This window comes from Cucurbita pepo, chromosome LG16, assembly GCF_002806865.2.
Source record: "Cucurbita pepo subsp. pepo cultivar mu-cu-16 chromosome LG16, ASM280686v2, whole genome shotgun sequence".
Taxonomy (NCBI): domain Eukaryota; kingdom Viridiplantae; phylum Streptophyta; class Magnoliopsida; order Cucurbitales; family Cucurbitaceae; genus Cucurbita; species Cucurbita pepo.
Genome location: NC_036653.1, coordinates 4,090,034 through 4,115,184, shown reverse-complemented (window position 1 = coordinate 4,115,184; position 25,151 = coordinate 4,090,034). Strand labels below are relative to the sequence as shown.

At 36.6% G+C, this 25,151-nt stretch overlaps 3 protein-coding genes across 3 annotated transcripts; 2 read left to right on the top strand and 1 right to left on the bottom strand.

Annotated features, from left to right (window-relative positions):
- Positions 1–424: 424 nt before the first annotated feature.
- LOC111777666 (transcription factor MYB41-like) lies at positions 425–1,590 on the bottom strand. The gene is made up of 3 exons (XM_023657367.1): positions 1,295–1,590; positions 595–1,221; positions 425–508 (listed from the first exon to the last, which is right to left on the bottom strand). The coding sequence occupies exons 1-3, from the start codon at positions 1,555–1,557 to the stop codon at positions 475–477; spliced, it is 924 nt and encodes a 307-aa protein (XP_023513135.1). The 5' UTR covers positions 1,558–1,590; the 3' UTR covers positions 425–474.
- An 11,226-nt stretch (positions 1,591–12,816) lies between these two features.
- On the top strand, positions 12,817–16,690 carry LOC111777636 (pentatricopeptide repeat-containing protein At4g39952, mitochondrial-like). Its single transcript, XM_023657322.1, is given in 4 exon segments — positions 12,817–12,922; positions 13,704–13,895; positions 13,898–16,262; positions 16,365–16,690. Coding segments are annotated over 2 exon segments (2,334 nt in total). The 5' UTR covers positions 12,817–12,922; positions 13,704–13,787; the 3' UTR covers positions 16,124–16,262; positions 16,365–16,690.
- A 6,184-nt stretch (positions 16,691–22,874) lies between these two features.
- Positions 22,875–24,275, top strand: LOC111777798 (S-norcoclaurine synthase 2-like). Its single transcript, XM_023657516.1, has 2 exons — positions 22,875–23,081; positions 23,932–24,275. The coding sequence occupies exons 1-2, from the start codon at positions 22,898–22,900 to the stop codon at positions 24,228–24,230; spliced, it is 483 nt and encodes a 160-aa protein (XP_023513284.1). The 5' UTR covers positions 22,875–22,897; the 3' UTR covers positions 24,231–24,275.
- The last annotated feature ends 876 nt before the right edge of the window (positions 24,276–25,151 follow it).

Below are 25,151 nucleotides of genomic sequence, written 5' to 3'. Positions count from 1 at the left end.
GAGAGTTTAAATTGAATAATTTAAGAAACTTTCGGGTTATGATACAATTATTATTATTATTTTAGGGTTTTAAATGATATAATTAAAAGTTTTTTCCTTTGAAATTTTGCTAGTTTGAACACAAAATCTATTAATATCCACACACATAAGTCAAATGAATCAATTATATCTTAAAATAAAGTAAAGAATTTGTTTAATATATTTATTTTCTTTCTCCTTCTAGAAAACATTAAGACTTTAACTCATTTTTCTTAATTTTAAACTTTGATTATGATTTTAATTGTCCAATAGTAGCTTAATTAATTAGAAAATCTAGTAGTAAAGGAGGTGAAGTTGCTGAATAAATTACATCAAATCCGTCTCGATCCCGTCTTATTTATATAAGAATCATACATCGATTTATGTACAAAGAAAATGTAAAACCCTTCACATATCGCCACGAGTTGTTAAGAAATGACATCCTCTACTGAACCTCTACGAGACCGACCATGGCGGCGGAGGAGTTTGGCTGTTCAAAGAAAAAAAAAAATCGTGTAATTTTGATATAATTTAAAGTACTTATGAAACGAGTGATTTTTATTCGTATTCACTTACTTTATCGCATGTTTCCAGTAAGAATTGGAAGTTTCGTCATCCATGATATCTACCCAGTTATTTTCTATGGCGGTTGGTATTTTCGAGCATTCGGGAGAAGCTGGAATCAAGTCGGGAAGTGAGTGTGGGCATTGACTCATGTCGTAAAAAGACTCCGCTCGATTGCAATCGTTTTCCAACGCTAACGTAGGAGTGGTTGTCGCGTAGTCGTCACATGATAGTGGTTCTTGTAGGGGTTGTATGTTACTTGGGAAGGTTTGAAAAGAAGATCCAATGGGGTGATTATAAGTTAGGAGGTCTGTGATTTGTTGTGTGTTGAAGAGGTTATTTGAAATGGCTAGAGAAGAAGGAGAGCTTAGAATTTGTAATACATTTTGGAGGAGGTGAGCTTTTGCTAGTTGAGTGGCTTGTGTGTGTAGCCTTGATGAACTGTCCCATGGAGCTGTGGAAAGAGAAAGCAAGTGATGAAGATTTGAGAAAGTGTTCGTATGATGATCGAACGGCGTTGGCATGTGGGTGACGGGATCGATACCCATTTGGAGAAGCTTCTTCTTCAAGTGAGTGTTCCAAAAATTCTTAATTTCGTTATCCGTTCGTCCCGGAAGATGACTAGCTATTATCGACCATCTGATTGCAAGAATTTACACTCCTTTTAGTGTTATTGTCAATAATTTTCTATAATCACAAACCAAAAACTTACTTGTTTCCTAGAGATGCATGAAGGCTGATGATAATTTGCTTTTCTTGATCAGAAAAGTTTCCTCTTTTGATATCAGGTCTAAGATAGTTCGTCCATCTTAATCTACAGCTCTTGCCACACCTATTCAAACCAGCAAGATTTGGAAGAGCTCTCCAGCTCCCATGGCCGTGTTTTTCAATATAATCCACTAATATTCGATCTTCCTCAGGCGTCCAAGGTCCCTTCTTTAAGCCGTTCTCGTCGAGCATCGACGCTCTCGACATCACGAGATGAGTTAACGGGATGGAAGAGAAGACGACGACGAAGAAGCTAAAGTTGGGAATGTCAAAAATGGCAAGAAAGTGGGTGTTTTTATAGGGTGAAGAAAAAGGTGGGTTTGACATTTAGAAGCTTTTGATTAATTTGATGATGGGATTTGTTTATCATTTGGGATAACTTCCAAACATGTCATTATGTATGACTTGTACAAAAGGGGTTGAATGTGAAATTATGTCTCTTTTTACATTAACTTTCTTCGATAATGTTTTTTTTTTCAAAATAAATAAATAAATAATAATAATAACTTTTGACATTTTCGTCCGTTTATTATTATCTAGGTGTAATCAACTAATCTAAGTGGTAAAACCAAACAAGTTTGATCGTATTTAAGGCTCGATATAGCTAGTCAAAATATATAATTTAGTATGAACGTTTCAGAGATAGACAGCAATCCGAATCAATTAATCTTTTCTCGATCAGTAGAAATATTCTTGTTTCAAAGAGAACAAGATGGGCTAATCGCATTGAGAAAGAAATTTCCGAACAACCCTACAATTATTCGAGAGAGAGAGAGATAGAGCCTGTTGTAGCTGTTTTTTTACCTCGTGGCTAACTCGAAGGGCTGAATCTCACGAGGACGTCTTTGCCTATNAAAAAAAAAAAAAAAAAAAAAAAAAAAAAAAAAAAAAAAAAAAAAAAAAAAAAAAGGGACACGTCAGCAATGGAAATTGGACCAAAATTCACTAGGGTTGGTTTGTTTAAGGATGGATGATTATTCATTATTATACGCTAAAAACATAGTATTATTTTTCTTTGGTCGGAGCCTACCTAATTCTAATTCAACTTTCAAACAACTTTTTGGAATTTTAATATATATATATATATATATTTCTAGCTATTATGATGTAAATTTAATCTAAGAGTTACCTCATTATTTCTTTGGTATAAATTTAACATCGTCTTTGTGTGAGCCAATACAAAAAATACATTATTTTTAGGGAACACGTCGAATGAACGTGAAACGTTGTTTTTGTTATTGGAATTGATTAAGAGTTCAAGTTTATGTCCAAGATTCAGAATCTGGATTCAACATTTGACGATCTTAGCATTTTCCTACAACATTATGTATAACGACCCTGATTTTTTTACTGTTGCTATAGTTGGTATCATGTAGACTAGTATACGCTGTAGGCTTAACATGTTTCATGGTCCCAACGCTAATGTCCTGTCATCGTTAGGTATGTCATGTGTAAGATAAGAAAAGAATTAGGGTAATTGCCATTTGTTGAAATTGTCGAATGTAACTAATGATTGACATTGTCACCATTGACTGTATCATTGTTGATTGAGTTCTATATATATTATGATATAGCACATGATATGATTTACACTAGCGAATGGTAGACTTCAGAATAATTCTATGTTGGTTTTATCTGGTAGATTGTAGGATTAGTCAAGAATTGTGCAAATACTCGAGCCTTATGCTACTTATATTTCAGGTAAAGACAAGACACCCCAAAACACTGTAGCCTTGGGCTACTTATACTTTAGGTAAAGGCAAGACACCCATGTATAGTTGATAGTGGCGTTGCATCAAAGACCATGAAACTGGGATAGGGTAATTGCATTTTATTTTGTAGATTGTAGGATTAATAAGCCTCGTGCAAATACTCAAACCTTATCTTACTTATATTTCACGCAGAGGCAAGACACCCTTCTACGATTGATGTAGGCGTCGCATAAAAGACCATGGAACTTACGTAGGGTAGTTGCATTTTATTTTGTAGACGGTAGGATTAGTCAAGCCTTGTTCAAATACTCCAGCCTTATGCTACTTATATTTCAAGTAAAGACAATACACTCCAGCAATACTCAAGCCTTGTGCTACTTATATTTCAAATAAAAGCAAGACACCCTTGTACGGTTGATAACAGCATCGCATCAAAGACCATAGAACTTGTGTAGGGTAGTTGCATTTTATTTTGTAGATTATACGATTAGTCAAGCCTTATGCTACTTATATTTTAAGTAAAGGCAAGACATCCATGTACGGTTGACGGTGACGTCGAATCAAAGGCCATGAAACCTGTGTAGGGTAGTTGCATTTTATTTTGTTGATTGTTGGATTAGTATATGGTATTTTATTTTGCATTGAATACTTCTCATTATTTTGTTTTAAGACTCTTATGCAAACGCTCAAGTCCTTAAAATATTCTTAAATTTTCAAAACTTTTATTAATACCGTGAAATTTTTCTATATAAACTTTAAAAAGATTTTTAAACTTCATTTAAAAGTTTAAAAACACTTTTAAACATTTTTTAGAAGTTCAAAAATACTCTTGCTATTTCTGTATGAACGAAATCATCAATATCATATAACTTTTGTCTATATATCAACAACAAAATTATGAATGAAATTTTTTTTTTTGAGAGTTTAGGGGTATTTTTGTGTAACAGCCTATGACTACCGCTAACCCGTATTGTCCGCTTTTGTCCGTTATGTATCGTTGTCTGTCTCACGGTTTTAAAATTCATCAGTTAGAGTTGGAAACAAAATCGTGAGGCTAACAACGATACGTAAGGAGTTAAATTTTTAGACTCATTTCATTTAATTTTAATTTTTAATATCTAATTAAATATATAAATACTATTTTTTTGTTTTGTTCTAACCCATGAAAAATTCTAGAAACTAAAATGTATTTTTTGTTTTTGTAGAATCCAATGAAGTCTTCACAAAGTGACATCATTTCAATTTAAAAGTCAACGTGGGAGTTAGAAGGATCATTGGATTCTTCAATGTTTTTCCTCTTTTAAATTTCATCCACATTTTATCTACATTTACAAGTTTCCTCCGTTTTTCTTTTGGATGCAAGTTTCTTCAATATTGTTGAAAATTTATTGTAGTCTTTTTAAATTGATATTTAGCCGGCTCGAGCTATTCGACAATCGATTCTTCGATGCAAGAAAATCGTAGGTTGCACGCAAAGAATCGTTGTATATACGTGTAGTGGTTCATCACCACATTTTGATGCTCAAGTCATTCTAAGTGTGCTAAGTATCACAATCGCACTCATGCGATAATTAGACAGCGATTGTGCGACATTTGTTTTAACTCAGCAAATGAGTCAGTTGTGTGAAATTCGCACTTTGAGGACAATATCGACATATGATCAAGTCTCGGGTCACATTTGAGAGAAATGTTTTTGAAAACATGAGCCACATCTCCATAATAATACATTTTAGGGCATTTTATGATTTTGGTGCAAAGAAATAAATGTAGTTTGTTTGTACCTAGATAAGGGCACATGTGTATTAGTAGTTGGTAGATACAAGGTCACCTCCTCGTGATTATGATCTATATGGAGACTGCTAGAGAGTCGTCAACTCATCTCTAATAGTGAACTGTCTAGATTGATAGAGTTCGTATACATAAAAGAGTTGATAGTCAGAAAGTTCTACTATAATTGATATGAACCGCATGTGAGGTCACTCATTGCATGTATATAATATAACTCTACTAGAGAAGTGCCCTACATGATAACATACCAGGTCACTCCCTATATGTGTTATATTCTATTAAGATTGTGTTATGACCACATGAACTCGCATGCAATATCAGTTCTTGCATGTATAAATGTGATTCTACTAGAGTCATGCCCTACATGATGTGCTCATACATATGGAATCAATTCTTGTATGTACCAGATTCTCAGGCAACGCCTGCAGAAGCGCACCCCACACCCCGCGCTCCTTTCATTCTTCGCAAAATACCCACCATTCATTGTCTACACATGGAACACATAGGAATCGTCTGAGAGAGTGTGAGAGATGGAGAAAGAAAGCAGAAGACGAAGAGTTGTCCTTTCCGTTTGAAGTCCACCGTCGGCTCGAGTGAGGGAAAGTTACATATGACGACGATAACAAGGCTACTCGACCCACCTATAGTAGCCTAATGCCCAAGGTCCAATACTCACGTCAGCCACGCTTGCAGGAGCCCAACACCCGCGTCATGACGACCCACGTACTCGTGCCTTGACCCGACAAAACTGGCACACACATCGTCCTTTGATTGTGCCACGTGTCAACCTACAGCGAAAAGGCTCCCTCGGCTCAGTCGACTTAAATGACTAGACTCGGCTTCGCGGCCCAAAAATCAACTATTCGACTCGGTAAAGAAAATTTTGTCCATTTTCCACTGTTTCGAACCTCTCGAAGCTGATTTTGACCCTAATGAAGGTAATTAACGTCGTATGATGCCCTATTTCACAAAATTCAAGTTAAATTATATTAGAATTCTAATATTCTAATGAAACGAAATGGACAACCTATTAGGAAATGACTTCTGGCGACATTTGGAGCAACTTCAAGAACGAAAGATTTACGAACTTGAATTTAGGAAAACGCCGACTAAAGCCAACCAATTAAGTGGTCTTACTATACGATAGACTAGACAATTGTTTGATCTATGACGACACGTGCTTAGTGGCACCTGCACATGTCATTTATGCTTTATATCTATGATATCTGATGATGACTTATGATGTATGACGTATGATGGATGAAGTATGATGACGTGTATGAGTTATATGGTGATGCTATATAATGTTTTATTATGTGTATGATGTGTTAGATTACGACGTTGTATAATGTAACACATCATGCATTATTGTGTGCTAAGAGATCAAATTTTCGTTAAGATATAGTGTCATTCTTGCGGTGCTTTTTCTATCGTCAACGTCTCGAGTTAAATCATTATCAGTAAAATCGACTAGTTCTTCAGGACCACGCCCTCTTTGATACTTCAACCCATAGCTTGTGATTCCCTTCATATAGCTGAGAATGTGCTTAACCGCTTGATGATGCATCATAGTGGACTTTTCTATGTACCTACTCATTATTCCAACAACATATGAAAGGTTCGGACGAGTATGAGTCAATTACCTTAGACTTCCTATGACACGCCTATACTTAGTGGAATTCAACAAGTTTCCTTAGCATCCTGAGAAGTAACTTTGCTTCCAAGGGATTCTTGGTGAGGTTTCACTTTGCCATCTTAAATTGTGGCAACAACTTCTTAGCATAGATCGATTGCTTTAGCATGATGCAATCTTTCCTTTAGTCCACTTCAATATCGAGGTAGTACGTGAGTAACCCGAGATCAATTATCTCAAATTCTTTCATCATTTACTGCGTGAACTCTTTGACGTCTTCCACACTTGTACCAGTGACGATCGGGTCATCAATGTACACGCCTACTATGAGCATTGTTTCTTATGTACATTGCATGTTCTTGCGAGACTTCATGAAGTTTAGACTCTTTAAGCTCTTGTCCAGACATATGTTTCACGTGCTTGGTGCTTGCCATAAACCGTAGAGGGTCTTTGACAACTTGTACACTTTGTGCTCTTCAGCTTTGATGACGAACCCTTTTCGTTGGGCAACATGCACTTCTTCTTGGAGCTCACCTTTAAGAAATGTTGATTTGATGTCCCAGTGATGGACCACCCACCCGTGTTGAGTTGCGAGGGCAAAAATCAACCTTACAGTGTCCAGTCTAGCCACATACACGAAAACCTCCTCAAAATCAACTCCTTGTCGTTGCACGTATTCCTTCGTCATGAATCTTGCTTTATGCTTGATGACATCTCCTTCACTATTCTTCTTCAACTTAAACACCCACTTTAAATTGATGGACTTAGAGACATCTCCTTGTCGTTGCCGACTGCGAGCAACACTAACTCATCGGGATCAAATTCTTCTTCAACTGTATCCACGTAAATTTCAGCAAGAGAATGAAACTTCTTTGGTCCATCCTCTATTCTGGATCCTTCTATGCTCTCGCATGAACTCTTCTCTTCTTCTAGAGAGTCTATCACACCTTTCGATGTCTCTGAGGATGACATGTGTGGATTTGTTGGTGTTGCTGTAGGGGCACTTCTGGTCTGTGTCTCCCTCTTCTTCTAGAGTAGTGAACTCTATAACAGTCTGATTGTTATCGCCAACACTACACCAATATCACTTCTTCTCTTCTTCGAATACAACATCTCTACTTACACAAATCTTCTCATGTTGTGAATCATACAACCTGTGTGCCTTGGTTCCATCCTTTGCACCAAAATACACCATCTTTTGGTTTCTGTCATCAAGCTTTTTGATATATGGCTTTGCCGTCTTAACATGTGTTATACAACCAAAGACTCTTAGGTACTCAAAGTGAGGTGTCTCGTCAGACCATGCTTCATAGGGTTGCAAGTGTCCAGTGCCTTTGTCGGTAAACGGTTTAGAAGATAAACCACATGTCGTATTGTCTCACCCCAGAATGTCAAAACAAGTATAAAAGGCAAAGGAAAAACTTGAGGGGAGAAAACTTTTGGAATAAAGTAATCTTAAGCACTTAGCTTTTCAATTCTCTTCGTTGTTGTGTTGTACAGTGGATCTTGGTCCACAATCACAAAACTTGGTCTACAATTTGAAAACTACTACCAATTCTCTTATAGTTGTTGAGTGACTTATTCTACTAAGTCTACTAACAATTCTCCTAAAGTTACTTCATAAATTAGTAATTTATTCTAGTAAGTCTATTAAAAATTCTCCTAAAGTTATACGTAAGTTAGTAACTTGTTCAATTCAAGTTTATTAGCTCACGTTACTCCCTTAAAACGTACAACCATTTTTATATAATTTAACCAAAAAGTAAAGGGATAAGAGACAATCGAGGAATCACAACGAAGGACGTCAAAAAAATAGAGATTCCTTCTTAATACAAATAGATAACAATAGATAAATAAACGTGGAGACACTATTTGATGATGCGATGACCTTAATAGATAATTAAGAGAAACCAGCAAAAACACACATAGAAGAGGCCTTGTAACATAGATATCTCCACTAATCAACATAGCTTGTCACCGTCTCTGTAAATAGAGAGCAATTCCAAGCTCAACTCCCCCATCCCCATTTCTACTCTCCGCCATTGAAAAAACTCCATACAAGAGAATACAAGTCGATACAAGAGAAAACGCCAACATAAAAGTGGTTAAACGACGAGGAGTGGATGAAGAAGTTGCTACCACTCTTCTCCTCACCTTCTCTATGTCAATGCGTGTAAGCTCAAACGTGGCATACACCACATCATCCGAGATCACCTCTTTCGGGTTAGGGACAAAGATTTCAAAAGACTTAACGTAAAGTGTATGCAACCCATTTGGATCCGTGGCGAATGTTCTATCAAAACATGGTGTCAACTCAGATGGCAACGTGGGGAGATTCTTATTATTAGTATTATCGAGTGTACTACAAATGGAAGCCCATGATTACAAGAACATGGTGGATGTTTTGGCATCAGAAACCACATGGTTGGAAGTGATTTGGAGAGACATGGCTGGAGCAATAGTGTCTTTTTTGTTTTGTTTTTTTTTTTTGGTTAAATTATTAAAAAAAAAAAAAACAAAAAAAACCTTCGGACCATGTGGTTGGTTTGTGATCCTCGTAAAGTTTGTTGATTTTATTATTTTATTTAAAGGGCATATTTAACACATGTTTGTATCTAGTAATGTGTTGCTTAAAGTGAACAAATCTAAACATTTATAAAAAGTAAATTTGAGGATTAGAATAAAAAATTGGTATACAAGTTGAATGAGAAAGTAGAAGTTTATACAAATTGAGTTGGGTTGGTAACTGTAACTCAAACAGTTTCGTAGGAAAATCCGAAAAATAGGGGTATCTGATCAAAATCCGACTGAACCTAGACATTTCGTATGGGGAACAAGAGACCCACGTCGTACAATCCATTAGGTAGATGGGATAAGGGAGGGGTCACGGGTCACACCCCTCAACGAGGGTGACTTTATGAACCTAGGAGGTTTCAGCTCACCCCCTAGGTAGAGCCATGCATGAATCCAAATTCGAGCTTGGACGAGGGGACCTGGGAATTTCAACAAAATCGAGCTTGGACTAACTTATTTTGCTCGATTTCATCTTCTAAATTTCTAGAATCCAAATTCTATATCCATGTATTTTTTAGTGTATTTGTAGTTTACTTGGTTGGTTGGCCTATTTGGTGACTATTAGAGTGTGTATTAAGGTCGGGAGGGACTCTCATATTAGTCTAGTGGTGTTGTCCACTCCAGTCGCTGGGGGTGCGGCCTTAAGTGCAGGTTGCGATGGTGGCGTAGCTTGTGGTGGTGGTGCAACTTATGGCGGCTCGACTGGTGACGACACAACTTATGGCGGTGCAATTGGCAGCGGCGTAGCTGCATCCATCCTAGTCTCTGATCCTTCTCGAGGAGGGCTCTCTTCAGCCTCACCCATTCTCTACCTCTAATAGTAGGTCGTCCCCTTCCTCATCTTCCTCTTCTATGTAGTCTGAACGACATGGTTCTAAAACCAAGATAACATTGCTTTAACTCTAAGGCTTACTATTATGAATATAAAATTCATTGCATAATGTAAATTCACATCATATTGCAATATAACACATAAAAATAATTCAATCAACGTGCAACAATCAACGTCATATTTGTACTAACACATGAAATGTCATATCAATTTCAACAACATCATAAAGTAATGCATGTGATTTTTAAAAGACGGTTCCTTTTTCTTATCTTATGCAAGATATACCTGATGGTGACCAGACATCGACGTTGGAACCATAGAACGTGTAAAGTCTACGTTGTAGGCTAGTCTACATAATCTATAACCTAGAGCTCTGGTACTAACGGTAAAGACCCTAAATTTTTACTTACTTAGAGTCGCTACTATCATCTCATTCTAAGCTTACATGCGAATGTAACTCTTAAACATCATACGTTTATGCAATAACTTTGAAACAATAAAACAACTTCATTATTTAAAACACCGTCATGGTCTTACGTGTTCAACACGTAGCACTGAAATGCAAATAAAAACGAATATGAAATAATTTAAAAATATGAAATGCAAGGCAACCTACTCTAACCTAGGTCTAGGAATTTAAATATGTTTCTATCCTATGCACGTGTCATGGTCTCTACTTTGCGATGCCACCGTCAATCGCACATGGGCACCTTGCCTTCACCTGAAAAACAATTTAGCACACGGCCTAAGTATTTTGAAAAATACTCAGTAAGTGACCCCATTATAGAGGACCAAGAATAATGCAAACACATGCAACAATGCTCTAGGGACCTATTACTATCTCATCCTAGGGGTGGCCTCCAGTCCAGACTATCATGGATGTGTAGTACTTCTCTACACAAGACTCACACGTGCAAGTGTGAATCTCCTGGTGGTTCGCACCCCCTGGATCCATCATCGTCGAGCTAGTTGTCCGTAGCAACGTCTGTAGGTCAGCGGACCCCTAAGTGTCATGCTCGACATGATCACCGTCATCATCGTAACGTGCGTGTCCACACTCATCATCATAAAAGGAGAAGTATCCTGATGCTTGTGTACATACAAAAATGCAAGAGGTCCCTCTATTTCTCGTCTTTAAAACGTCTTCTTGACACAACCCTAGTTTCATCTCTAAATTACTATTCGTAATACATGCGCATTAGTTACTCATCTTAACATTGTTATTCATATTTTGTAGGGTTGTGTCCTAGGCTGATTTCTCGACATGATGCAAAATGACATTCATAACATACATCTTATTTAATATGGAAAACGTCGTCATATTAAGGTAACTATATCATGCATCATAATCGTCATACATTGTCATCATAATGTCATCAAATACATCATAATCATCATAGCACGTCACCAAGCATCATTAGACATCATCATATAACTCATATACGCCATCATACATCATAACTCATACATCATACGCCATATTTATACAACATAAAGGACACAAGCTGTTACCACTAGGCACGTGTCGTCATACAACAAACAAGTATCTAGCATATCCTATAGTAAGGCCACTTACTTGGTTGGTCTTACCGGCGTTCTATCTTATTTAATAAACATTAGCTCCAGTTCCTCGAAAGCTGCTCAAAGTGTCGCTAGGATTTCGTTTCCTATTAAATTGTTCATCATCTTTCATTAGTATTTCATAATTTAATAATAAATTCAGTTGACATATGTGAAATACGCACTAAATTGAGCTCAATTACCTTAATTTGAGTCGAAAACAGGTTCAAAATAATCAGAACGGTAGAAATTGGGCTTAAAAAGGAGGACCCGAGTCGATAAGTCGAGTTGGAGCCGCTAGAAGCCAAGCCGTCTAAGTCGACCAAGCCAAAGGAGTTGTTCACTGCAGACATGCCACGTGGCACAATACGAGGCCGATGCGTGTGCAGGTGACTTCGGGTTGAGGCATGAGTACGTAGATCGCTCTCGGGTATACGGGTCGCATTTGTTGTAGATGTGGGTTTATGTCATGGGTTGCGGTTATTGTTTTGACTGAGAATTTGACGAGGAAATTGTGGGAGGAAAACAGTCCGATCGTTGAAAGAAGAAAAATAGGAGAAAAAACACAAGAGAGAAAGACTAATTTCAAATTCTCCTAAATACCACCCGATTTGTTTCTCAATTCATTTAGCATATTTAAATAACAAATATAATCTAAAAATGAAAAGAAGTGAATACTCAATTAAAGCCTTTCCACTCAACCACGATATTTCACTCCCTCTAATTTTATGGCTTTAACAAGAAAATAGAGATAATTTTCAGTAAAAAGTAGGGATTTATCTAACAGTGGCCGAATGTCTGCGTCACAGGTTGGCTGTTGTTGCAGACACTTGATTGAGGTTGGCTGAAGCTCGTGGGACCATTTGGTGATCCGAGGGAGTCGCGATATCGTGTTTCAGTATGGTCCCGAAAACTCCAATGTTAATTTACGTACAATGTCATTTATTATCTTTCATAAGGCATACCTAATAACAACTGTGCGTGTGCGAGGAGACTATGGAAGCACGTTAAACTTTCATCATAGGCTAGTCTACCGAATCTATAAGTCTAAACCTCTGATACCAACTATAACCACTATATTTTTCTACTATAATAAAGTTGTTACTACAAAGGCAGCAGAAAACATTAATTTAAAATATTTCATAAAATCTTTAAAATAATTTTCATGAAATTCAAAATTATTTTTTTATTTAAATTCGGAAACAAGATTTAAAAAAGAAAAAGAAAAAAAACAAAAAATAGAAAAAAGAAAAACAAAAAGAAACCGAACCGAACCGGTGACTCGGTTTACGAAGGTTCAGACAGGACCGAACCGACCCAAATGTATCTTAGTTGTAGGGTTCCTTTTGTTCAACTTAGCAGACCCATTGGCCATCGCATCGTTCGTCTCATCTCGCGTTCATCGCCTCACTCATACTCCGTCACCCACCGTCGACTCCTTCCATCGCTTGTGGTTGTTTGCTGATATTTCAGGTAATTTCACTTACACGGGGATTTAAACTGATTTATTCAAATGATCCAGTAATGGACTTTCTGTTCTTGTGATGGGAAATTGTTCGGTGGCTCTAAGCTCAGTTTCTCGTTATTACGGTCATTGCTTGATGTTTAGTTTTTAATAGGTTTCTTGTCGTTATAGTCACTGTCTGTTGTTTGTTCTTGTTCTTGTGATTGGAAATTTACTTTTGGTGTGTCGGATTGAACTGATTGTGAATTCTAAATGGTGTTAAGTAAGCTTGTGAAAATAAGAATGAAAAACGGAGACAATGCTGTGAAAGGGGAATTCAATCTGTCACTAAACAATGAATGAATATATTCTAGACAATGCTTCAAATTGTATTATGTGAAAAAAATAAACATTTTTCTCTAGAAGGGTTGTTCAATCAATGTCAAGAGAGTAAGAATCTAAGCTTAAGACTTCAGGAGCAATGCTGCGAAAGAAAAATTTCAATTTATGCAACACATTTGGGCTACACACGAAAAAAGAACCCATATTCTGTGTTTCGAACCTGAACTTTTAGCTCTTAAACAAAAGGAGCAGTAAATATGACTTTAAAACTACCTCTTCTCTTCTGTTCTTATCTCCCTCACATAGGAAATGGCTGAAAAATAGAATCCATCATCAAACTTTACCATAATCAGAACCATTTTATGTTTTGATATTTATGTTTTTGGTTTGTTAATCTACTTCAGCATTGTTGGTTGTATTTAGAACGAATATCCTCTACTTTGAATAATTCTCTTTTATCATTGACAGGACACATTCATTCAAATTGCTATAAACCCATCAAATATTAGAAAAAAGCCCATATTTGGAGTTTTTCATGCATGAGGAGTTGCTATGCTTAGTCTCCGGCTGATACAATTTAGACAATTTCGCAAACGCTTTGCCTTCTCTTCCACATTTAGCTCACTTCCAGATCCCCACGACCTTAGTAGTTGTCTTCACTTTTTTTTTTTTCAAAACAAAATTTAACATTCCAATCTCTTCTTCAATTTCATTCCCTCATTATCACCACTGGCAACTCGAACAATGCCTTCTTTGCCACTAAGCTCATGGCCTTTTATGCCTGTCATGGGCAACCTGCGTTCTCCACGCAATTGTTTCGATTTGTTCATCCTAAGGACAAATTTCTTTGGAATTCCATTATCCAATCCCATTTCTCCAATGGTGATTACCTACAGGCATTTGATTTCTACCTTGAGATGCGAGCATCGAGTAGCCTGCCAAACCAATTTACAATTCCCATGGTGGTTTCCACTTGTGCGGAACTAATGATGCTCAACCATGGCATGAACATTCATGGGTTGGCTTTGAAACTTGGGCTCTTTGTTGGTAATTCTGCTGTTGGTTCTTCTTTGATATACATGTATTCCAAATGTGGTAACGCAGAAAGTGCATCTCTCATGTTCAATGAAATTACTGTTAAGGATGTAGTTGCTTGGACTGCCCTTATAATTGGTTATGTCCAGAATAACGAGAGTGAGAAAGGTTTGAAATGTTTGTTTGAGATGCATAGGAATGGATGTACCCCAAATTATAGAACAATAGGAGGTGGGTTTCAAGCTTGTGTTGATTTGGAGGCTTTAGTAGAGGGTAGATGCTTACATGGTTTGGCTTTAAAAAGTGGATTTCTCTGTTTTGAAGTCGTTAAATCTTCTATTCTCTCGATGTACTCGAGGTGTGGGTCACCTGAAGAAGCTTATCGTTGTTTTTTTAAATTGGAGCAAAAAGATCTCATCTCTTGGACATCAATTATTGCAGTTCACTCTAAACTCGGGTTGATGAGTGAATGTCTACATTTATTTTGGGAGATGCAGGCCAGTGGAATAATTCCAGATGACATCGTGATCAGTTGCATGCTTCTGGGTTTTGGTAATTTTGATAGAATCTCTGAAGGAAAAGCCTTACATGCTTGGATTCTGAAACAATGTTGTGCAATGAGTGGAATAACTCACAATGCATTACTCTCCATGTATTGTAAGTTCGGACTCTTACGTATGGCAGATAAGATCTTCCATAGTTTCCATAAAAGCAGTGAAGATTGGAACACAATGATATTAGGATACAGCAATATGGGGGAGAAAGAAAAGTGTATAGACTTTTTCAGGGAGATGCACCTCTTAGGCATAGAACCTGATTTGAATAGTTTAGTTTCGGTCATTTCTTCATGTTTACCAGTTGGAGCTGTGAATATTGGTCGGTCTGTGCACTGCTATGCGATTAAAAACTCGATCATTGACAATGTATCAATAGCTAACTCACTCTTGGACATGTACGGAAAAAGTGGTAATTTAACCGCCGCATGGAGGATATTTCATAGGACACAACAAAAGGATATTGTCTCATGGAATACACTGATTTCGTCCTACAAGCAAAGTGGGCACCCTTCTGAAGCAATTGATTTATTCGATAAAATGATTAAAGAAAAGTTCAACCCCAACGGAGTTACCTGCGTAATAGTTCTTTCGGCATGTTCTCATCTTGCATCCTTAGATAAAGGTGAAAAAATTCACCAGTACATAAAGGAAAATGGATTTGAGACTGATATCACTGTTAGAACTGCATTGATTGATATGTATGCAAAATGTGGGGAGCTCGAGACATCAAGAACATTGTTCAACTCAATGGAAGAGAGGGATGTTATTTTGTGTAATGTCATGATATCAAATTATGGGATGCATGGACATGTGGAATCTGCTATTGAGATCTTCCAACTAATGGAAGACTCAAACATTAAACCAAATGCACTTACCTTTCTTTCTCTTCTCTCAGCTTGTAATCATGCAGGCCATATGGTAGAAGGAAGGCGTCTCTTTGATGTAATGCATAAATATGGTATCAAACCTAGTCTTAAGCACTATGCTTCTATGGTAGATCTTCTTGGCAGGTCAGGTAGCCTTGAAGAAGCGGAGGCTCTTGTTTTATCAATGCCCATCACGCCTGATGGCACTGTGTGGGGCTCCTTGTTAAGTGCTTGTAAACTTCATAATGAATTTGAAATGGGTATAAGGATTGCCAGACATGCAATTGAGTCTGATCCAAAAAATGATGGGTATTATATAGTATTGTCTGATCTGTATGGTTGCTTGGGAAGGTGGGAGGAAGTGGAAAAAGTGCGAGGCTTGATGAAGCAAAGAGGGGTGGAGAAGAGAGCTGGCTGGAGTGCCTTATGAACGAAGTAATTGCTTGAAACATTTGATACCTTTGACTATACAACTTCGTCGAGTCTTGAGAATTATTTCGAAGGACGAATTTGACAATCAATATGAAAAAAAGTTCGATCCTCACTCGTTCGGAACTTTTTCGACTTTGGTAATGCTTCCTCATACATTGAAAATAGTTTGCTTTCTGGTACATTTTCTTTTGGATCAAATTACGTTACTTTATATAATTCTTTCCAAATGGTTTATGCAGGTTCTGATATCAACCTTCGATTCGTTACCTTACATGGAAGAACGTATCGAGGAACTCACTGAAAAGTAGGCTTCCTTTTCGTGTAGCTGGTAATGTCGTTTGGAACTCGGTTCGAGCATTCACAAGAATCCATATGGGTATGTGGGCATTATTCAGGAAACAACTAAGAAATGGCAATAGATAAGTTATATATTAGTTATTGAATTAAATTCATAAACATTATATATTAAGTTATATTGTATAAAGTTATTTCTATTATGAAACCAAGAATAAACAAAATATTTATGTATACTTCCATTAGACATATTTGATTGTTCTTCAAAATATTACTAATGTATAAGATTTCTTTTTTGCAAATGTATTTGATATGAAATTAATTATAAAGAAAATGTTATATATTGTTTATTTAATTATTCATTATTTGCTCGGTTAATTGAATTGATATAAGGTCTATTTGGTTTAACTTTTCGAGTACTTAAAAGGTAAAACATGTTTTTACCCTGTGTTGGAATCCCTTTTAATTTGGAGGAATTTTGAATTATAATGATTTCGGATGAACATCATTGTTTGTTATCATAAGAAAGAGAAAGTCGAAGGTTTAGATGAATGATCTTTGTGAGATCACCCATGAATCTCGAGAACTAAGTGTGGGGCTTGAAGGTCCTACTGTATTTCAGCCCTGGAGCCTGAAATTGTTACCACAGTTGCCACACGTGAGATCCTGATCGTCTTCCTTCTAGTGTTGTTGTCCGTTGGGAGAAGGAAAGTTAGTGGGTTTTCCTTCCAGGATCGAAGAAGGTCAAACTCTGGGTGGGTGGGCTGCTCAAGTTTTCCCTACGCTGTGGTTTTACGAGAATAAACTTGTTTTCTTTAATCGGTGTAAAGAGTTCTAGAGCACGAGGGAGTGAGCTTTCATTCCAACGACCAAAATGGTTTGAAAATTTTAAGAAAAAATTTCTTTGTTATTAACATGTTAATTAAAATTTTAAAAATATAATAATAATTTTAGTAAACTAAGGGTGCTTGCCATTACGTGCAATAGAAGTACATGTACACACAAAATACATGAGATTCCTATGGTTTTCATCTTTAAATCATCTTCGTGACACAACCCTATACACCATTCATATATTACTCTAAGTAACATGTAGGTGTTGGTTTTCATACACTCATCCTCATTTTCTTCAATTAGCGTCATGTCTTTAGAAAAACAAATCATTGTCAGCCATCATGACATTTAATACATGCACGTCATCATAACATGGAATAACATCATGTTAAACTATCTCATCATCATACAATCTTAGGTCATCATATTATCTTACTTGGTCATCATTATGTCATCATCTTATCTTACATCGCCATTAATATAGTCTAATATTGAACAATAATAGAATATTATTTTTATTATTTTCTCATAATCTAATATTATATGAAAAAAGTCAAGTTGGTAATAAAATATAAATGTTTAAGGGTGGAGCGTGGAAGGTATGTTCGTGAATCACGTGATGGAAGAGAACGTTAAAATGACTAAAATGCCCCTATTATTATTATTATTATGAGTACAAATAGGCATTCATAAACTAATACTAATAATAAGAATCACTTTATTCCCCAAAAGTGGATTTTCCATTGGCATCATAACCAACCATGTGGTTTCTGATGCCAAAACATCCACCATGTTCTTCAAATCATGGGCTTCCATTTGTAGTACACTCTATAATACTAATAATAAGAATCTCCCCACGTTGTCATCTGAGTTGACACCATGTTTTGATAGAACGTTCGCCACGGATCCAAATGGATTGCATACACTTTACGTTAAGTCTTTTGAAATCTTTGTCACTAACCCGAAAGAGGTGATCTCGGATGATGTGGTGTATGCCACGTTTGAGCTTACACGCATTGACATAGAGAAGGTGAGGAGAAGAGTGGTAGCAACTTCTTCATCCACTCCTCGTCGTTTAACCACTTTTATGTTGGCGTTTTCTCTTGTATCGACTTGTATTCTCTTGTATGGGGTTTTTTCAATGGCGGAGAGTAGAAATGGGGATGGAGGAGTTGAGCTTGGAATTGCTCTTCCACCTCAAGCTATGGACAAGTTTTGCTCTATATTTTCAGAGACGGTGAAAAGCTATGTTGATTAGTGGAGATATCTACATTACAAGGCCTCTAGGCCTTCTATTTGTGTTTTTGCTAGTTTATCTATCTTTTGTCATATCTATTTGTAATACTAAAAAGGAATCTCTACTTTCTTGGCGCCCTTCAGGGAGGAATGAATCCTCGTTTGTCTCCCCTCTAAGTTGTTCAGTGTCATGGTCATGCTTGTCCAAGGTGTGATGCCCATTACATGTCAAACCCCGTGTTGTATCATTTTATTTCCTTTACTGTTTTCATGATGTATAGTTTCCTTAATTTATTTTATAAGTGTATGAGGTTTCATCTTGGGTATACTTCATCTTGTCGAAGATGACATGATTTCAAGTTAGCTAGCTCACTTGGTTGTGAGAGTGAGTGCCCCACAATCGCTTACAAACATCCCATAAGAGTGCGATTATGAGTGTATTAGAGCCGAGTTGGCTCCAAAAGTGATTCGATAAACATGTCTACAACCAAGCAAGTTAATGAGTCCAATGTCGACCAACTGGTCGATGTAGAAGAATAAATGCAATACTTGCGAGAAGTACGTGATAGTATTCAGTACTTGGACGTGCGGGTGAAAAACTTGTTGACAAGACCGACATGGTTGATGTAGTAGCGGGTCGGTTATATGGGTTACCCATTTAGGAACTGATGTACATAATGGACAACCTTGAAGCAAAATTCACAAAGACTAGTGGCCTCGAGCAAGGAGACATCTCGACGAGCTCTGCTGCCCTAATTGAAGAGCGAGTCAATAATTTAAACACCTCCCAAAAAGCAATTATTCAACTGGTCATTAAGCTATCTGAAGATGTGAAAGTAGCCCTCGACTTGGTTAGAGCAAAAATGATGGAACTGAGTGCTAGGGTAAACCTCACCATAAGAGCGGTGAGAAGTCAAACCCCTACAAGGGGAGCGATTCAACTCAATAAGATCAAGATTTTGGAACCCAAACTATTTTGTGGGGTTCGAGACGCCAAGGTCCTAGAGAACTTCATCTTCAACCTTGAGTAATACTTCCAGACAATGAACATGATGATAGAGGATGCAAAAATCACCTTGGCCACCATACATCTAGCAGATGATGCAAAACTATGGTGGACGTCAAGGTACATGGACATTCAAGAAGGGTGATGCACAGTAGACACTTGGAAAAAACTAAAACAAAAATTTCGATGTCAATTCTTCCCAGAGAAGAGAATGTCAAAATCTTGGCCAGAAGAAAACTACCAAACTCAAATACATAAGAAACATTTGAGAATATGTCGAATAGTTCTTAGTGCAGATGTTGGACATCTAAGATATGTATGAGAAGGACAAGGTCTTCCAATCTGAAAGATTGAAGCCATAGGCAAAGACACATGGCTGGTTGCTAGAGACCGTGGTTGCTAGAGATCAAATGGGGGAACATGTGTGTACGATGGCTTATCAGCGAGCGACATGTGGCATGCAAGGAAATTCGAGAAAAACTAACCTCATGCTTAAGTCCTTACCAAAAGCTCGTGTGCTTGTGCATAGGAGGTCCCATGAGCAAGTGGTTCAATTGTTTTTCGCTTCGATTTTGATACTGGCCTTATTATCTTGAATTAGGACCTACCAAAGAGATTCATAAATTTTGGAGACTTTAACACATTGAAAAGCTAACCGAAGAAAGCACGTGTCATCCAAGTAAGTAAGCACACGGATTTTAGAAAGTAATACTTGTAGGGATCGCTTGGTAACACATGCATGCTAGTGAAACAAAACCCTAAGTGGTTAACTTAGGTATGATCTGAGCCTAAGTCGATTGGATAAGTATAAGAATAGTCACAATTGGTATTGACATAACTGAATTACTCCTTGCAAGACGTAATGGATTATTTACTACTGTTTGTACATAATTGTGCTTGATTGATGTTATCACCCCGCTGAGCATGTGTGACTGTATGCACGATTGACTCCAGGTAGTTGAATGTATGATTATGGCTATGGAGGATAAATAGTAGAAACAGTTTAAGAATAGGGTGAGATGTCTGTTTGGCTAGACTATGACCTAGGATGGAACACCTCTAGTAGAACGAGTACATTAGAATCGTGAGAGATGATCAGAGGGTGTGATTCTAGTGCTCTTGTTTGATCCAAACTCAGGGAGTTATAATTGAGGAACCTGGAGACGTGAATCCATGTCAAGACCGCCAAACCACCCTAGAGATCTAGTAGACCACCACGACAACCTCGTGTAGAGTAATTCAATAAAACACTGTGTAACACATACCTAAACAGGCTCACGCCTAGCTCAATGGTACTGTACTAGTGTGTGAAGGAAAATGGAAGTTCCTTAAATACTATACCAATTACTATCAGCCTAGGAGGCTACCTTTGTCAGTCATGGATGTCGCAAAGGTCTACTAGGTTCTTAGGGGTGTCTAGGTGATTTAAATTACATCTCTCGTCTCCAAGATGTTTAGAGTTAACTCCTCGGGCTAAACCAATCTATTGGTGCACATAGGTCTAAACCTCTTATCGTTCACGATCTTGGGTACATGGTCTACTGGAAACGTACTAACCTAGGTAAACATGTAACCTACACTTGTTGTAGGGTCCTAATCTTAAATGAGTTATCTTATGCATACTTTACTAGGGCTATCGATCACCCTAAGAACGTAATCAATAATTTGAACTTTACCATAGTCATATCTGGAAGGTGAGAAGGTCGATTGGATTCTTAAGGCGACTAGGTGGCTTAATGTGAACTTCTGACTTTAGGCTGCTCTGTTTTAACTCCTCGAGTCTTTCTTAGTTTGGGAGAACTAAGGTTTAGTCCTTGTGACGGTTGATCATGATCTTAAGGTGCTCATTCTATTGGAGGCATCCTAACCTAAGTAATTGTCTAGCCAACCTAACTCTAATGCCCAACTCTATGTTGGTAAATACGCTCTACGAGGAGAACACACAATCAAACACATGAAGCTAAAACATACTTTATCATGCAAACATACAAGAAAACAAGCTAAATGGGGAGATAACATCAATCACCTGGAGCACAAATCACAATAGTTCACCCTCCTTACTAACACATTAAAAAGTATATAAAACAATATGCATAGAAAATTTCTTCATAAGGGCATTTTTATAATTTCTTACATTATGCATAACATACTCATACGTATTGCCCAACTCGTATTCTAGTCATACATATTCTTTTTCTAGCTTTGCATAATACATACGACAATATGGTTCTTGAAAATTTCAAACTAGGACTATAATAGTAATTTTTTCATTACATACATATAATACATACTCATCCAAGAACGCTCTTCCGAAGTCCTTAACATCCATTTTCTAACCACAAAATGTAACCAATGCTTGCATGCTAGAATGTTTTAGCGATCCCTACAAGTATTACTTGTCTAATGTCTGTGTAGTTACTTACTTGGATGACGCTTGCCTTCCCAAGCTAGCTTTTTCGTGTGTTAGGAGCTCTAAAATTTTTGAAAACTCATTTGTAGGTCCTAAATCAATTAAAATTAGGGTTAGTATCAAAATCGGGATGAAAAACTAGCAAACAAAGGCTTAACAGAGGAAAATTGGGTTGCATTCCGAGTTTGAGTAGGTGGCTCTCAAGTTGAGTATGGATTGAATCGGGTTGACTCGTACACATGTCGCCGCTTGAAGCCAAATGCGGTTCACCGTTCAGCGCATGACAATTGTCCCTCAACGGCCTAGTCGTGTTCGGTCGCCCACAGTACACCGCGTGTTGCCGATTCTTTCTCCCAGCAATTTGTTTTTCCAGAAATCGATGAGGATTTCAACCTATTTTCTTTGCATTTTTGTAATTTCTTGCACAAAACTTGAATCAATTTGGTTTCTTCACGTAGAGTTTGAATCTATCTACTCAAAGATATATTTCTTGTAATTGTTACTCAACCTCATAATAAAATGATAGAGTTCAAATATCATCCAAAACTGTAAAACTTATAATCTTGTAAATTCTTGACGTTCATCTCATCGGAATACCACATTCCGTTCTAAATCAACTCTGACTTTTTTTGCAAAACTTATGCTAAATCCCTTCAATAATCAGCATACTAAAAATTAAAAATTTAATTCAAAGATAAATCTAAATAAAAACTTTACAATGGTCATAGTCTCTTCATCATTGATATATAACAATGACAATGACATCAAATTAAAAAAAAAAAAAAAACATTGGAAACATGGCATTATGATTAAGAACAATAGTCTTAATTAAAAAATTCCCTCTCAACTGTGTCTTCTTTTACAATAGGAATCTCGCATACTCCAACCAACAATATTCTTGTTCTTATTCTTTATAGAACTCATTAGTCCTCTCATTTCTTACCCTCTTTCTGTCTCGTCATTCACAAAACTCACACCTCTAAACTAAGAAGATGTTGGGTAAACTCTCTCATGAGACCGTGATCCAGGCGCCGGCCACCGTGGCATGGCAGCTCTACGGAGGTCTTGAACTTGCACGACTTGTCGAAAACCGCTTCTCGAACCTTATCCAAAAAATTGAGGTGGTTGAAGGCGACGGAGGAGAAGGAACAGTTCTTAATCTCATTTTCCCACCAGGTAATAGTTTCTAATAATCTTCGTTTTTTTTCTTGTTTTCGGCTTTTAAACTTCTTATACATATTTTTTCATTCAATATTTCATGCATCGTTCGGTTTGAGAGTTGTTATATTGAAGACTTGTCTTTATTGATGTCTCAATTTTATGTAAATGTCTTGATGATGTTAATGTATATTTCTAAGACAAAATTATATATAAAAAAAAATAATATTAAAAGAATATTTAATATTTATATTATATTATATTAAGGACATTTTTTTTTAATGTTTTAATTTATTTAAATCTTTTAAAATGTGAATTATACCAAAGAATTGGCCTACCTTTAAACATAGTAAATTAAAAATGAAATTCTTATGAAAAAATATTTGTGAGGAAGATTATAAAAAATATTTGATGATGTTAATGTAGTTTGATGTTATTAATGATTTTGATGTTTTATTTGAGGTTTACTTGGAATGGATTTGAGTGTATTAATTTTTACTGAAAAGGGTTTTAATAATTTAAAACTAAAAACCCAAATAGTTATGGAATAAAGGTTTAATAAACACGATCAATTATAAATATAACATAATTAAATTGTAGGTCGAATTGAATTATTAATTATTTTAGGGAGAAATTTGATTTAAATATGATTAATTCAATGAAACCGATGCAATGTATATGAACTAAATCACTGTAAACTTCATATACTAAATTGTTACCAATTTTAAAATTGTAAGAGTAAATACACGTGTAAGAGTGCTGACTTGATCTACATTATTAACATGTAGGAGTTTTGATATATAAGGTTAAACTAGAGCACGTCACGTGGATTTGATTTAACGACACAAAAATTTACATACAAATGCAGGTGTAGGTCGTTTCTCAAGTTTTAAAGAGAAATTCACAAGAATAGATAATGAGAATCGTATAAAAGAGACAGAGATTGTGGAAGGAGGGTTCTTGGATATCGGGTTTACTCTCTATAGGGTTTGCTTGAAGATCGTTGAAAATGGTGATGATAGCTGCATTGTTGAATCCACAATTGAATATGAAATAAAGGAAGAAGCTGCTGCAAATGCCTCACTTGTTAATATACAATTTTTCATAGACATTGCTCAAACAGCAAACGACCATCTACTTCACAACAAACAGCCTAAAGATGCATAGTTAATGAAGTCCATCGTCATGTTTAGCCTGTTTTCCCCCCCAATATTTACCCAATAAAATCATATAAGGTTAAGACTATTTGAATTGTACTCCATTTATTTTAGTCTCTTGTTATCTTTTATGTTTCATAATGAAAGATAAACTTTTTCAAATATTTGATTTATAACTCAAAGAAAACAAAAGGAGGGCTTAAATTCAGTTGTCTTCCTAGAATCATGGCTAAATATCATCACCAACTTTTGTGGAGAGATGTTCTGCCACGAGATAGAACAAGAGAAGTTCTAATAGTGAAATAGTTCTATGTACACGTTAACTAAGAGAGAGCCCACAACATAAAAGTTAGAGGAGCCCAAGCCATTAACCTAATATTCCAACTACAACTCTTCAAGCATGCCATCTTTAATGATATGGTTGTAGCCCCCTTGGATGTGTAACTCAAAACAAACTTGGAGACAATCGACATTGTAAAAACATAGTGGCAAATTTAAAGAGGAGACGCAAGGAAAATAGTAGTAGCATACATCAACCTTGAAGAAAAGGTGTGGGTTGCGTATGTGAAGACCAACTTGCTACCTGTCACAATCGTACTTTTCTTGGTAGCGGACTTTGCGGCACTCACCCTGAACACCGAGTGAGTCAAGTCAATTTGAATTTGTGTTGCCTATGGTTGGACAATATATGCTCAAACCTCTAGCCCCGTTTTGAGAAGAAGGTTTTAGAAAGTGGGCAGAAAGATTTTCGAAAGAGAGTTTAAAAGCAAGATTGAAAGAAGATTTTGAAAGCAATGTTATAGGCTATAAACGAGAAAGGAAACACAATGGTCTAGATAGGATATAACTCTAGGTAGGAAGAATTGATGACTAGTCACATCCCCTTATAGTACATTTTGAGGTGATTCACGTCTAGTAGGCGTAGATATGA